At 35.1% G+C, this 15,234-nt stretch overlaps 1 protein-coding gene across 1 annotated transcript in view; it reads right to left on the reverse strand.

The window, feature by feature from the left end:
• The window catches only part of Malrd1 (MAM and LDL receptor class A domain containing 1), a 503,883-nt gene that overhangs the window by 289,580 nt on the left and 199,069 nt on the right, over positions 1 to 15,234 (reverse strand). The window contains exons 20-21 of the mRNA XM_015483277.2: positions 8,654 to 8,830; positions 7,071 to 7,233 (exon numbers count right to left, since the gene is read on the reverse strand). Of these exons, the coding sequence (XP_015338763.2) occupies positions 7,071 to 7,233; positions 8,654 to 8,830 (340 nt within the window). The remainder of the gene's footprint in view (positions 1 to 7,070; positions 7,234 to 8,653; positions 8,831 to 15,234) is intronic.

Below are 15,234 nucleotides of genomic sequence, written 5' to 3' on the forward strand. Positions count from 1 at the left end.
AAGATTGGCAGCCATTATGAAGTCAAACAACAACAAGTGCTGGCGAGGATGTGGGGAAAAGGGTACACTTGTACATTGCTGGTGGGACTGCAAATTGGTGCAGCCAATTTGGAAAGCAGTATGGAGATTTCTTGGAAAGCTGGGAATGGAGCCACCATTTGACCCAGCTATTCCCCTTCTTGGTCTATTCCCTAAAGACCTAAAAAGAGCATGCTACAGGGACACTGCTACATCGATGTTCATAGCAGCACAATTCACAATAGCAAGACTGTGGAACCAACCTAGATGCCCTTCAATAGACGAATGGATAAAAAAAATGTGGCATTTATACACAATGGAGTATTACTCTGCATTAAAAAATGACAAAATCATAGAATTTACAGGGAAATGGATGGCATTAGAGCAGATTATGCTAAGTGAAGCTAGCCAATCCCTAAAAAACAAATGCCAAATGTCTTCTTTGATATAAGGAGAGTAACTAAGAACAGAGTAGGGACGAAGAGCAGGAGAAGAAGATTAACATTTAACAGGGATGAGAGGTGGGAGGGAAAGGGAGAGAGAAGGGAAATTGCATGGTAATGGAAGGAGACCCTCAGGGTTATACAGTGGAGGGGGTAGAGAGAGAGGAGGGGAGGGGAGGGGAGAGGTGGGGAGGGGGGAGTGTGGAGGATGGGAAAGGCAGCGGAGCACAACAGACACTAGTATGGCAATATGTAAATCAATGGATGTGTAACTGATGTGATTCTGCAATCTGTGTATGGGGTGAAGGTGGGAGTTCATAACCCACTTGAATCAAAGTGTGGAATATGATATGTCAAGAAATTTGTAATGTTTTGAACAACCAACAATAAAAAATCAAAAAAAATGTGGCTTTAACTCTGCCACTTAAAAAAAAAATGTGGCTTTAAATTTCTAGAGCCAGACACCAGAGAGAATAAAAACTTTTTCTAAATTAACAAAGCTTGGCTTTAAATATTAACTATAAAGAGAAAAACACAAAACTTAGAAAACTGCGCTTGGAGTTTTACTGTAAGCCACAGAATATGATATATGATGCATAAGAACTATTTCCTACCACAAAGTAAAAAATATCAACACTTCCTTGGCTAGAGAGAAGGTGAGAGAGAGAGAGAAAGACAAGAATAGATATGGACCTAGGGGCTGGCTATTCCCTGCTTTATGATTTGTTGTTATGGACAGCACATTCATGAAATATTATCTGACTACTAGGTATTCCTGTTTAAAATATATTTAATTTTGTGGCTTTTAGCTTATAATCATAAGACACCCGACATTTAAAAATAATGCAACAAATTGAGAAATGCTAGTGCCTGGGATTCCTCTGGTATTTGCATCTACTGGAGGTGGTGGGTTGAGGGGAGATGCAAGCAAGGTATTGGCTTATATAACATGCTGACTTAAATCTATTTACACTTCAGCATTGAGATGTGAGATCCTAGTCCCACCTACCTCTTTTTCAAAGGTAAAATAGATCATTAGTGAGGTGTGGTTTATTTACCTAAGGCAGAGAAACTTTCTGAAATTTGCTTTGAGTCAGAAACAGCCCATGGGAAAATTTGTATGTGCGAATTCCAAAATACGACTTACCAACTGACAAAAAAACAAAGCAGTATCAGTGCCCGCCTACTCTGTATAGTTTGCACAGATATCCTGCTAACATTTCAATCAAATGATGGTAAAAATTTGAATCATTTTAATAAAAGAAAATGATAGAAAAAGAGAGCTCCAAAAAAGGGGAAAAATTCAGCCCAAGAAAATGACTGCATAGTAAATATCTTATTATGTCATCAAAGGCTATTTTAGCCATAGCAATCGGGGACAGGATAACATATGCCATTAGTTTTCTTTGAAGTAGCAACCACAGAGGTTGGGAGTCATGGAATCTTAACTGTGGACAGGGGTAAAAAGGTCTGAAGATTTTCAAAAGATTCTCTGTGAAATGGGGATCCCTTTTGTTGTCTGCCATAATGTTTCCCTGAAATCAGAATCAAGGAAAAAGAGGTGATGTTATAGGTCATGAAAAACTTTTTGAACTACAAAATAGGGGAAAGTATCAGTTATTGAACCCTGAAAACGAAGACCCAAATAAATGATGATAGCTATGAAGCAAAATGAAATAACAAAGTCCAAAATCAAAATAATTTTTAAATGGAAATGAGAAGATAAAGTGAATAAGAAAACTTTAGAGAAAAGGTAATAAAAACCACAGATGAAAAATAAGACAGATAAAGATGAGTACTTGAAAGATGGAAGCCAGAAAATTAGAAAAAAAAATCCACTAATATTGGAAGATATAATTGTAATTTTTGGATATTCTATTGTCTGAATTTTTAATTTACAAATTCTCCTAAGTCGACACCACTAATTTTTTATCCTTGCTTTTTAAATAAAAAAAAAATATTTCTTCCAAAGTCAAATTAATACTTCTATCAGTATCTCAGATTCTTATCCCTATAAATGGGTCCTAACACACCAGATTGAGTGTAAGTGTGTGTGTGGGGGGGTATATATGTGTGTGTGTGTGTGTGTGTGTGTGTGTAGACACATAAATACCTGCATAATTTTAAGGTAAGTTTTTCTAAATGGAGCAACTAAGGAAGATACTTTAGGAAATGACAAGTTTAACTACATAAATTGGAAAACATCCATAGTTCAAACATCACCATGGAGACATCTGGTAAAACATGATGAACGTATCATCTGACAATGAAGACTACAACATCAGGATCACTTGTATAAACTTTCAAGTTTGCTTTTAAGGGCCTTATTCTTAAACATTAATGGAGACCCAAGGATTATCAAACAAAAGATAAAAGTCTCTAATATGCAAAAAAGACATCTAAGCAAACAGTAAAAGACAGAAAGGAGAAACAGAGATAATGTAGAAAGAAAAAGTCTTAAACAAGAAACAGGAAGTCATAGGACTTAGGAAACTAGGGATTTAGCACTCTATAGTGGCTGAAGGGATGGGCCAGGAAAACAGCTGTGTTGGCAGGTTACAGAGGGAAGTGTAGGTGCACGTGGCAAAGACCTTGACAGGAAGGACTTCCATGAAAAGTTGGGGTGGGGAGGTGAGGAGATGAGCTTAAGCATCTTATTTATTTATTTTTATTTATATATGGCAGCAGAATGCATTATAATTCTTATTACACATATAGAGCACAATTTTTCATATCTCTGGTTGTATGCAATGTATATTCACACCAGTTTGTGTCGCCACACCTGTACTTTGGATAATAATGATCACTGCTTCCACCATCATTTCTAACCCCATGCCCCCTCCCTTCCCCTCCCACCCCTCTGACCTATCTAGAGTTCATCTATTCCTCCCATGCTCCCTCTCCCTACCCCACTATGAATCAGCCTCCTTATATCAAAGAAAACATTCGGCATTTGGTTATTTGGGATTGGCTAACTCAACAACTGGAAGTTAACACTGATGTTGGGGAAAAGAGCATGAGGTGCATAAAACATCTAAGGAAAATAAATGAGGCACTTGTTAATTTTAATGTAAACTATGATACTGTAAACAAAAGAAGCAATCATCATGAAACATCCAACACAGAAGTGAAAAAAAGAACCAGAGTACTGCTGAGATAAAATAATAAAACCAAGTTGTATATAAAAATATTAGAAAGATGGGGGAGATTAAAAAGGGGGTTGGGAGGGCACTAGGAGTTCCATTTCTTATAACAGGAAGTCAATAGTTAAAGTCTAGTAGTAGAATGAATCAGACATTAGTTTCCTATGTGCATGTATGATTACATGACCAATGTAATTCTACATCATGGACAACCAGAAGAATGATATTTTATAGTCCATATATGTATAATATGTCAAAATATATTCTACTGTCATGTATAATTAATAAGAAAATAAAAAATATAGTTTAAGTTATTTTTTTTAATTTTTTATTGTTGGTTGTTCAAAACATTACATAGTTCTTGACATATCATATTTCACACTTTGATTCAAGTGGGTTATGAACTCCCATTTTTACCCCATATACAGATTGCAGAATCACATCAGTTACACATCCATTGATTTACATATTGCCATACTAGTGTCTGTTGTGTTCTGCTGCCTTTCCTATCCTCTACTATCCCCCCTCCCCTCCCCTCCCCTCCCCTCTTCTCTCTCTACCCCCTCTACTGTCATTCATTTCTCCCCCTTGTATTATTTTTCCCTTTCCCCTCACTTCCTCTTGTATGTACTTTTGTATAACCCTGAGGGTCTCCTTCCATTTCCATGCAATTTCCCTTCTCTCTCCCTTTCCCTCCCACCTCTCATCCCTGTTTAATGTTAATCTTCTTTTCCTGCTCTTCGTCCCTACTCTGTTCTTAGTTACTCTCCTTATATCAAAGAAGACATTTGGCATTTGTTTTTTAGGGATTGGCTAGCTTCACTTAGCATAATCTGCTCTAGTGCCATCCATTTCCCTGCAAATTCTATGATTTTGTCATTTTTTAATGCAGAGTAATACTCCATTGTGTATAAATGCCACATTTTTTTTATCCATTCGTCTATTGAAGACTTGGATGTGTATTATTTTATAAATAAGGACCAGTTACCTATACCAGTTACTCATAAAAGGTAGAAGAGTGAATAGGGTCTTAGGGTATAAGAAGATAGTGCCAAGAAATTGGATTGGAATCCTTGGAAGTAATACAGTTATTTCATTATAAGATGGTCACTCCTCTTTCACTTTTTAGACTATGTGCATATAATCCATGTGATAAAAATTAATGTTTAAAATGTGATACACAAAATAAAAAAGAAAATAATGAAAACAAGAGTTTTTATAAAGGATACAAAGTTTTTTATAAAAGATACAAAACATGCCTACAAAACTGTAAAATATTCTCACATTTCCAAAAATGAAAAAAATATTAAAAACTGACAAAAAATTAATAGTGAATACAATAAGGAAAGAAATTGAATTTGATATCTAGTTTGCCCTTGCTTTATCTGCCCCAGCCATACTGGTTTTCTGGCATAGACGCAGTGCAGAGCATTTCCATTTGGGCTCCATTAGAAGAATCTATTCATTACACATTAACCCCTTCCTTGTTGCCATTTTTCTCTATAGTGTATGTCTCCATCTGAGTTGCTCTCTATTTATTGGTTTAATAAAGTGTCCTTATGAGAGCAAGAATCATCTCTTTGATTCATTGGTTTATCTCCACAAGAACCATATTTCTCACATGATAGGCAGTTTTCTTTCCAGCAACTTTACAGTTATAAGGTGAAATAAATTCAACTAGGAAGTTCACCAGTTGGGAACAGAGTAGTAAATTATTAAGTCTTCATATAGTAAAATGCAAACTATGCTATAGATAAAATTTAATGGCATGACATCACAAAGTGAAAAATACACTCATACATCCATACAGAAAATCTGGACATTTACTTGTATTCATATGTATATAAAAAACACACAAAAGAATAGAAAGGAAAGAGACAGTAAAAGGGAAAAGAGGGAAAGAAATTGAAATAGGAAAAGACAAAACTGTAAACAAGGAAATGGAAAAGGAGAAGAAGAAGGGAAGGATTTGGTAAAGGGGAGGATGAACAGATCTTTTTTTGAGAGCATTATATTTACACATAATAACTGGGTTAATTTTTTTTTAAAAAAATCACACATACATGGAATTTGAGTTATTCTGTTTCAGTCCCCAGTGTCTGCCCACTTTCCCTTTCCTCTTATCCCTCATTGTCTTCCCCTACTCTAGAATTCACTGTGTATTTATATATGCACATAGTGTATGATTTTGTTAAATTCATTCCTCACTTCCTCCCCTTTCCTGTCCTCCTTCCTTCCCTCTAGATCTCCTCCTTCTCCATTTATTTTCTCTTTATCTTTATGATATTTGAGCCCCCACCCACCCATTTTTCCTTATTTTGCTGTAGCTTCTACATAAGAGAGAAAACATTCAACCTTTGATTTTCTGAGTTTGGCTTATTTCACTTAGCATGATGTTCTCCACTTCCAACTATTTATTGGCAAATGCCATAATCTCATTCTCCTTTACGGCTGAGTAAACCTACATTGTGTATATGCACCACATTTTCTTAATCTATTCATCTACTAATGGGCATCTGGGCTGATTCCATAACTTGACTTTTGTGAATTTTGCTGCCAGAAATATTGAAGTGGATATATAACTATAGTATACTGATTTAAGGGTTTTTTTGGATAAATACCAAGGAGTAGAGTAACTGGGTCATATGGTGGTTCCATTCCTAATTTTTTGAGAAATTTCCTTATTGCTTTCCAGAGTTGTTCAAATTTGCAGTCTCAATAACAATGTATGAATGTACCTTTTTCCACATTCTCACAACATTTATTTTTATTTGTATTCTTGATTGCTTTTGTAATGGAGTAAGAACAGATTTTTTTTAAAAAAATTTTTTTAGTTGTAGTTGAACACAATACCTTTCTTTTATTTATTTATTTTTATGTGGTGCTGAGGATCAAACCCAGTGCCTCACACATGCTAGATGAGCGCTCTACTGCTGAGCCACAATACCAGCCCAGAACAGATAATTTTTAAGAAAAATGTTAACAATGGTTTTCAAGATGTGGTGAAATTTATATATATGTGTGTGTCTGTGTGTGTGTGTGTTTGTGTATATACACATACATACACACATACACATACACACACACACATATATATATATATATATATTTTTTTTACTTATTCATGCTTTTCTCTAATTTCTATGACATGTACAACATTCATTATTTTTGTTTTTTTGTCAATGGACCTTTATTTTATTTATTTATTTATATGCAGTGCTGAGATTTGAACCCTGTGCCTCACACATGCTAGGCAAGTGCTCTACCACTGAGCTACACCACCAGCCCCAACATTCATTGCTTTTTAATTTTCTTTTTCAATATTCTACGAAAGAAGACATTTGGTGCTCTCATTATTTAACTTAAATATTCATCTTTACTCTATAGCACTGGCCTACAACAAGAATTTGAAAGTCGCTTGATAAATATTTCCTACAAAAGAGGTTAAAAAATATGGGTTACTCACTTTGTATGATCTACTGATGGCCTGTGGTCTTCTTCCCCATGATGAATACTGTTTCCATTACCAAGTCCCCACCTGAATATGTTTGAATCTTGGTATAAATTTGCTTGGAATGGCAGATACCATTTACACAAGTTTTTTTTCTCAAATGTGCAAACTTCCATAACTTGGAGAGAGTAAAACAAAGAAAAAAGTAAGTCACAATAAATAGGTTAATAAATAGCAATTTCTACTTATACAGCACTTTCTAACTTTTGGCTTTTAAAATAATAATCTAAATCCTAAGAACCATTAAAATAATTAGCAAGTGGTTCGCATAATCACTGGGAGAGTTTCAAAAATATCTAGGTTTATTCTATTCAAAACTTGATAGTAATAGAAATATGAGAATAACTGCATTTGCTAATAATCTTCTCTTATGCAGAGGTGAGACGTTAAGTAGCTGCTGGCAGCAACAGAAGCATTGCCAGTCTTATGACTTTTCAGCTTTGACAAGTATATTCTTCTTTGTACAGTAATATTAAAGAGCAAAATTTTAGTTCACTCTCTAGAGAGTTTATTGCAAATTTCAAGCCACATAAGTTCAAGGCAATATGATTTACAATGTTTGATACTGCTTTTGTTTCCTTAAAAGTTTTATTTTAAGTTTTTTGTAATGATTGTATTCTAATATCACAGAAAACTACAAGCCCAGTGAATTTTTTGGTTATAAGAGTTTTATACGAGAATGTTTTCTAAATTCTTACATTCTTTTTTTTCTCTCTGTGAGCACACACCTATCTATCTTAAATTCTGTTGCTAGAGTAAAAAAAAAAATCAATTCAATGAATTCCTATGTGTACTATAGAAAACCCGAAGTGCACTCCATCTTTATGTCATTAACAGTGACTGCACTACTTCCATCATTTAGAAACTTAAGTATATGTCCCATCTGTACTAAAACTGCTTTCCTTATGACCTCTACATATTTGATATAGTGTTCACTGTTATATGTGCATTTTGGCAATGGCCAAATTTGAATGAATGAATCTAATTGGAGGAATTATAATGCTGCTTCTCTAAATAGTCCATATTTAATGGTGTTAGGAGTAGATACAAAAAGGGGAATGGATAAAGAACAGGTAGTAAATGGTAATCTCCTAGTCAAGTATAGTTAAAAAAAATAGTTTTGGGGTTGGGGATGTGGCTCAAGCGGTAGCGCGCTTGCCTGGCATGCATGCGGCCCAGGTTGGATCCTCAGCACCACGTACAAACAAAGATGTTGTGTCCCCCGAGAACTAAAAAATAAATATTAAAAAAATTCTCTTTCTCCCTCTCCTCTCTCTCTCTCTCTCACTTTCTCTTTAAAAAAATAGTTTTGAATACAAAACATTAATCTAAAGACACTTTCCTGTTTAGGGGCCTGCTAGAAAAATGCATGCTGATTCTTCTACTATAAATTTTATATTAGTAGATCTTACACTAAGAAGTACTCTAAGCCATGCTGGAAATTTTTATGACATTAGGCTGTACTACTTAACATTGTAATAACATTTTCTTATCTATTTTATGGCTACAGTCAATACAAAATTTAGGAATTCACTTACCACACAATAATTCATCTGATTTGTCAGGGCAGTCATATCTAAAATCACATTTCTGAATCTTTTCAACACAGTGACCATCAGACCTACAGACAAATTCATTGTCTGTGCAGTTGTTTGGAGGTAATGTTACTGGCACAGAAGTTTCTGGTGGAGATGGAATGTCCACAGGCAAATTACCTTAAGAAATAATACAGGTGAATTACTTAGGTGTTCTTCCATTTCTTTAAAGAGTTTACACAATGAAGATTTCCAAATACATGGAAAAAGAGTTCAGAGCACTCCAAATAAATGGGATCCCAAAAGACATGGCATAGAAGATCAGTGGGAACTAAGAGAGTTTTAGATGCTGGTATTGAGAAGCAGAGCCAAGGTTTGGATAAACCTTCTAATCCACTAGGTAATTAAACTTTGTTCTTCCACTGCTGCAATGAATTTAACATCTCCCCATCTTTATTCCCAATATTCTCACAAGACTCAACTTTGCAGAATAAACCTGGACCAGAAGTCTTCATCTATATGTTTGGAACAACGAAGTTTATCACTTCTGAAATTATGGAAGTTGGAAAATATTTACAGAAGTTGATTATTTATACATGAAATTGTTTAATATGCATGTGTAACATCTCTGTGTCAAGCACATAATGGATGCCCCAAATCTAAATCCAAAATGCCATCTCTGCCATAAGAAAATTTTTTGACTAGTGAACAAAATAGTCAAATATAATTTTCATTACTGTTCTATGTAATAACTTTTGACACCAGTTATAACTCTATGGAAGCAAGAATGACATCTTTTCTTTCACCTTTGTATACATAGCACAATTCTTAGACCATTGTATTTGGTAGTTACACTATCATTAGCAAGTGACCAAATGGGTGGGGGAAAGATGAATGGATGAATAACACAGAATTAATGAACAAATGTAAAAATTAGCAGTGTATTAAAAGAATGCAGAGGAAAAGCATGTATCAGATGGGATTAAGATTTCTGGCAAGACGGTACCTAAACTAACAAAATAAGTTTGCCTGGCTAGAGGAGTAATGATACAAAGTCTTTATGGCAATGAGGAAAAAAATTGACCTGTTGGTTCTTAATACTGACAGAATTTGACTTGAGGATATATTGTGATATGAGAGTGTATGTGATTGACTATTTTGACCTGGTATACAGTTACCAGGTCAAAATAGTCAGGTGAGACCAATTTGGGATTGTGTAATAACTCAAGAGACTGTGGAGAAATACCAAGATACCAAATTTTTATTTCAAGAAATATCTTCTTCTGGTGTTAGTATGGAGGATTTATTGGAGGTTACTCTGACATGGGGAACCTAGAACAGTTATATGATTTCTTTCATTTTGGCAACTAATAAACCAAAACTGAGATGGTTTAGAGGTGAGAGCAAAGATCCAAGCTGTAGTAAACATTCAGTACTTATAGAATTTGGGATTTGGGTTAGAAGTTTGAGAAAAGTCCAGCATGTAGTACTTTATTTCATAAGCCAATTTCTGAAGTAATTCAGAACTAAGAGTGACAGCAGATTAACAGATCAACATATCAATTTTTACACATGAATTTAATATTCATGACTTGTATCAATAGCCACATAGAAACCCAGAAATAAACAAACTCTCTTAAGTTCTAGCCTCTGTCTAGATTGACAATCTCTCTGTGTAGATTGACAGAACAGATGATTTAACCAGATCTCAATACTTCCTATAACTAGTTAGCACCAAAAAGAAAAGACAAATGAGGAACCAGGAATGCATGCGGTTTCTGTTTGCAAATTCACACATCCATTGTGTGTGAATTCTTCCTTTGGGAAAAAAATGGATATGAGGATGTACAGGGACCAGGAATCTTAGTCCACAGAGTTCAGTCTACATGAAAAGAGAGATAAAGACCAAAGAAAATGTCTTCTAATGAAATAGGGGTGAGTTAAAAATGATGAACAGAGTAATAAACAAATGATTATACTGTTCTCTGAGATCAGATATATGAGAGAAGGAGTCAGTTTGTGGGGACAGAAAATATTTTCTATCTTAAGATAAAAACAGTCCAAAAAAGCAGGCCTCAGCAGGTCAGAGAGCTTACCCTCCCCCAGGTGTATGTACCCACCCCCAGGTGGATATCAAAGTCACCCAGTAAAATAAGAACACAATTAGAAGTGAAAATCATTATTTTCCATAGAAATCTTGTTCACCTAGTGTTGATTATAAAAATTGAAAAGATTTAAAAGGAAAGTGAATTAAATATTTTAATGCTGATAATTATGAAGATCGTGGTGGACACAGTTTAGAGAAAGGTAAAACCACTACACTGTTGAAAAAAAATTACTTCATAATAAAGTTAAATGAGATTACAGTACTTCTACTTCTTTTTTCCTTTCTCTAGTTTATTTCAAGTCAATTGAAGGTAACCATAGTCAGAAAATATAAAATGGAAAATTCCAGAATAAACAATTCATAAGATTTAAATTACACACCATTTGAATAACATGATAACATCTTGCATCATCTTTCTCTGTCCTCCTTGGGACATGAATCATCCATCTGTTCAGTATATCCATGATGTATATACCACCCAGCTATTAGTAACTTAGTAAGCTTTCTCAGCTACAAGATTAACTGTTGAAGTATCACAATGCTTATGTTCAAGCAATCCTTAGTTTACTCAATAATGGCACCAAAGTACAAGAATAGAGACATTTATGACCTGAGTATGGCAAAGAGAAGATGTAGAAAACTTATTTAAAGTGAAAAGGTAAAAGTTCTCAGCTTAATAATGGAAAAAATCATCTGCTGAGGTTGAAAATATCTATGGTAAAATATTTACCAGTGAAATTGTGAAGAAAGAAAAGTAAACTTATGCTAGTTTTGCAATAACACTTCAAATTATAAAAGTTATGACCACAACACATGGTAAGTACTTAGTACAGATGGAAAAGGGCATTCGTTTCTAGGTGTTAGACATAAACAGAAGGGCTGGGGTTGTGGCTCAGTGGCAGAGCCCTTGCCTAGCATGCGTGAGGAAAAGAGGGTTCAATCCCCAGCACTACGTAAAAAAACTAAATAAAGAAAGACATGAACAGAAAATATGTTCCAACTGTGAGTATCATTTCATACCATAAAGCATTATCTTATACAAAGAATTCAGCAAGGGATCCCCTGAAATGAGAGTCCAAGTCATTTATTGCAAGTAGGGGATGGTTACACAGATTTAGAAGCAGGTTTGGATTAATAAATATAAAAATTACTGGAGAGGCTGCATCTGTCAATGTAGATGCTGTTGCCACATTTCTGGCAGACTTGAATAAGTTGATTAAGGAGGCATCCAAAGCATGCCTTCAATTATGATGAAACTGAGCTCTTCTGGAAAAAGCTGCTCAAAGGGACCTATATTTAATAAAGTGCACAGGAGACAGCAGGCATAAAAAATAGAAAAGAGATTAACTCTGATGCTATGTGCCAATGCTTCAGGATGTATGGTAAAGCCAAACACAGTGTACAGAGTGTAGAATCCACAAGCTCTCAGACAAAAAAATTTGCTGTGCATATTCTTGCCATATAAGGAGAAAGCATGGATGACAGACATCTTATGTGGAATGGTTCTACCGATGCTTTATTCTCGAAGTGAAAAATTATTTGGAAGAGGAAGAATTGGAATTTAAAATTCTCGTAATAATAGACAATGCACCTGGTCATCTTGAATCTGTTTGCTATGAAGATGAAAATTCTGAGGGAGGATATTTATCTTCAAGTACAACCTAACTGCCTCAGCTACATACATCAGGGCATTATCTGATCTGAGAGAGTCACACACACACACACACACACACACACACACACACACCTGAAATTTGAAAATATTTGATCAGCATTTGATGAAGACCCTAATCTGGACATAATGCAGTGCTGAAAATCACTCACTATTGCCGATACAATAACACTCATATAAGATGTAATAAATGAATCAAATCTAGAAATTGTAAATACCTTCTGGAAGTACTTACAAAGCAAAATCATGAGTGGTTTCAAAGGTTTCTAGGCATGGATAGAGAAATTAGAAAAGTATTCAGAAGAGACTTATTGCTGAAGAAGAATTTGCTAATAAACTTGATGAAGAAGACATTTGGCATTTGTTTTTTAGGGATTGGCTAGCTTCACTTAGCATAATCTGCTCTAGTACCATCCATTTCCCTGCAAATTCCATGATTTTGTCATTTTTTAGTGCTGCATAATACTCCATTATGTATAAATGCCACATTTTTTTTATCCATTCATCTATTGAAGGGCATCTGGGTTGGTTCCACAGTCTAGCTATTGTGAATTGTGCTGCTATGAACATTGATGTGGCAGTATCCCTGTAGTACGCTCTTTTAAGGTCTTCAGGGAATAGTCCAAGAAGGGCAATAGCTGGGTCAAATGGTGGTTCCATTCCCAGCTTTCCCAGGAATCTCCATACTGCTTTCCAAATTGGCTGCACCAATTTGCAGTCCCACCAGCAATGTACAAGAGTACCCTTTTCCCCACATCCTCGCCAGCGCTTGTTGTTGTTTGACTTCATAATGGCTGCCAATCTTACTGAGTGAGATGGTATCTTAGGGTGGTTTTGATTTGTATTTCTCTGACAGCTAGAGATGGTGAGCATTTTTTCATGTACTTGTTGATTGATTGTATGTCCTCCTCTGAGAAGTGTCTGTTCAGGTCCTTGGCCCATGTGTTGATTGGGTTATTTGTTATCTTATTGTTTAATTTTTTGAGTTCTTTGTATACTCTGGATATTAGGGCTCTATCTGAAGTGTGAGGAGTAAAAATTTGTTCCCATGATGTAGGCTCCCTATTTACCTCTCTTAGCAACTAAGAACAGAGCAGGGAGGAAGAGCAGGAGGAAAATATTAACATTAAACAGAGACATGAGGTGGGAGGGAAAGGGAGAGAAAAGGGAAATTGCATGGAAATGGAAGGAGACCCTCATTGTTATACAAAATTACACATAACAGGTTATGAGGGGAATGGGAAAAAAAAACAAGGAGAGAAATGAATTACAGTAGATGGGGTAGAGAGAGAAGATGGGAGGGGAGGGGAGGGGGGTAGATGATAGGAAAGGTAGCAGAATACAACAGTTACTAATATGGCATTATGTAAAAATGTGGATGTGTAACCAATGTGATTCTGCAATCTGTATTTGGGGTAAAAATGGGAGTTCATAACCCACCTGAATCTAATGTATGAAATATGATATGTCAAGAGCTTTGTAATGTTTTGAACAACCAATTAAAAAAAATAATTATACTATGCCAAAAAAAAATAAAATTTTTTTGTAGTTGGAAAAAAAACTTGATGAAGAAGTCTAAGAATATATTGAAGTGGTAACAGATGAGGAATTGGAAGAACTTGTTATTTACAGAGGAAAAAGGAGGAGGAGGAGGAAGGGGCAGAGAACAGCAAGAAGAATGAGGAGGAGGAGCAGCAGCAGCAGCAGCAGCTGAAGCAAAACCCATAATGTGGACATTACAAAAATCGGCTTAATTATTTCAAATTAAATAGACATTAAAGGAAAACATTATGGAATAAAACCTTTTGATGGAATCCAGAATAATCATCTCTGTGATCACTGAAGGATTAACACCTCCACACTAATATTTGATATTAAAAAAAAAAAGAAGACGACAAGAAGTTCTGATTGCAGTGTTCTTTGAAACGACTTTGCAAAAATTCTTCCACTGTGTTAAGGATTCCCAACCATCACAGTCGTCTATGCCTGTCATCGACCACTGACATTGTCTAGGGCTTGACAATCCAGGATCAGTGGAAACAGATGACCTTCCTTTGGACACATCATAAGGTCAAGAGTAGCCTAAGGCTGTCACAGTGCCTGTGTCATTCACCACACTCCATCTCATGACCTAGGCATTGTGCCATCTCACCTCTTTACAAGAAGGGCAAGTACAGTACAATAAGGTATTTTGAGACAGCAAGAGACAGAACCCATATTCACATAAATTTTATTAAAGTGCATTTTATTAAAGTATATTGCAATACTTGTTCTTCTTAAGTTATTGTTAGCTAGTTACAGATATATGTAAAACTTTGTATAAACTTTATATTTTTTTCCAGAACTACAAAACTATTTGAAAAAATAAAGGAATATAATTTAAAATCCTATTAATAATAGACAATGTAGTTGATCACCCTGAATCTGTAGGTAGGAAAATATAGCTTATATAGGATTCTGTACATAATGAGACTTCAGACATCCACTGGGACCTTTAGAACATATTGTCTGTGGCTAAGAAGGGGACTACACTAGACAATTTACTCATTTATGATTTTATTGTTTTTCACTCTAGAGAAGAATAATGTGCAACAAAAGCTTAGTAAATTGAGTGTCACTAGGTCTATACAAGTTCAGAGATGTACCCTCTTGAAAGAAAAGTGACTTCAGTTATAACTGTTTCATGTTTAATAACATCTTCATACTACTAGACTGTTTTTTATTGTGCCCATTTATGAATCACTTTAAACATTTAAAAATTAAGAAAATAATATGATAGACACAACCCCACACCAAAGACCAAAG

Source organism: Marmota marmota, unplaced genomic scaffold, assembly GCF_001458135.2.
Source record: "Marmota marmota marmota unplaced genomic scaffold, marMar, whole genome shotgun sequence".
NCBI lineage: Eukaryota > Metazoa > Chordata > Mammalia > Rodentia > Sciuridae > Marmota > Marmota marmota.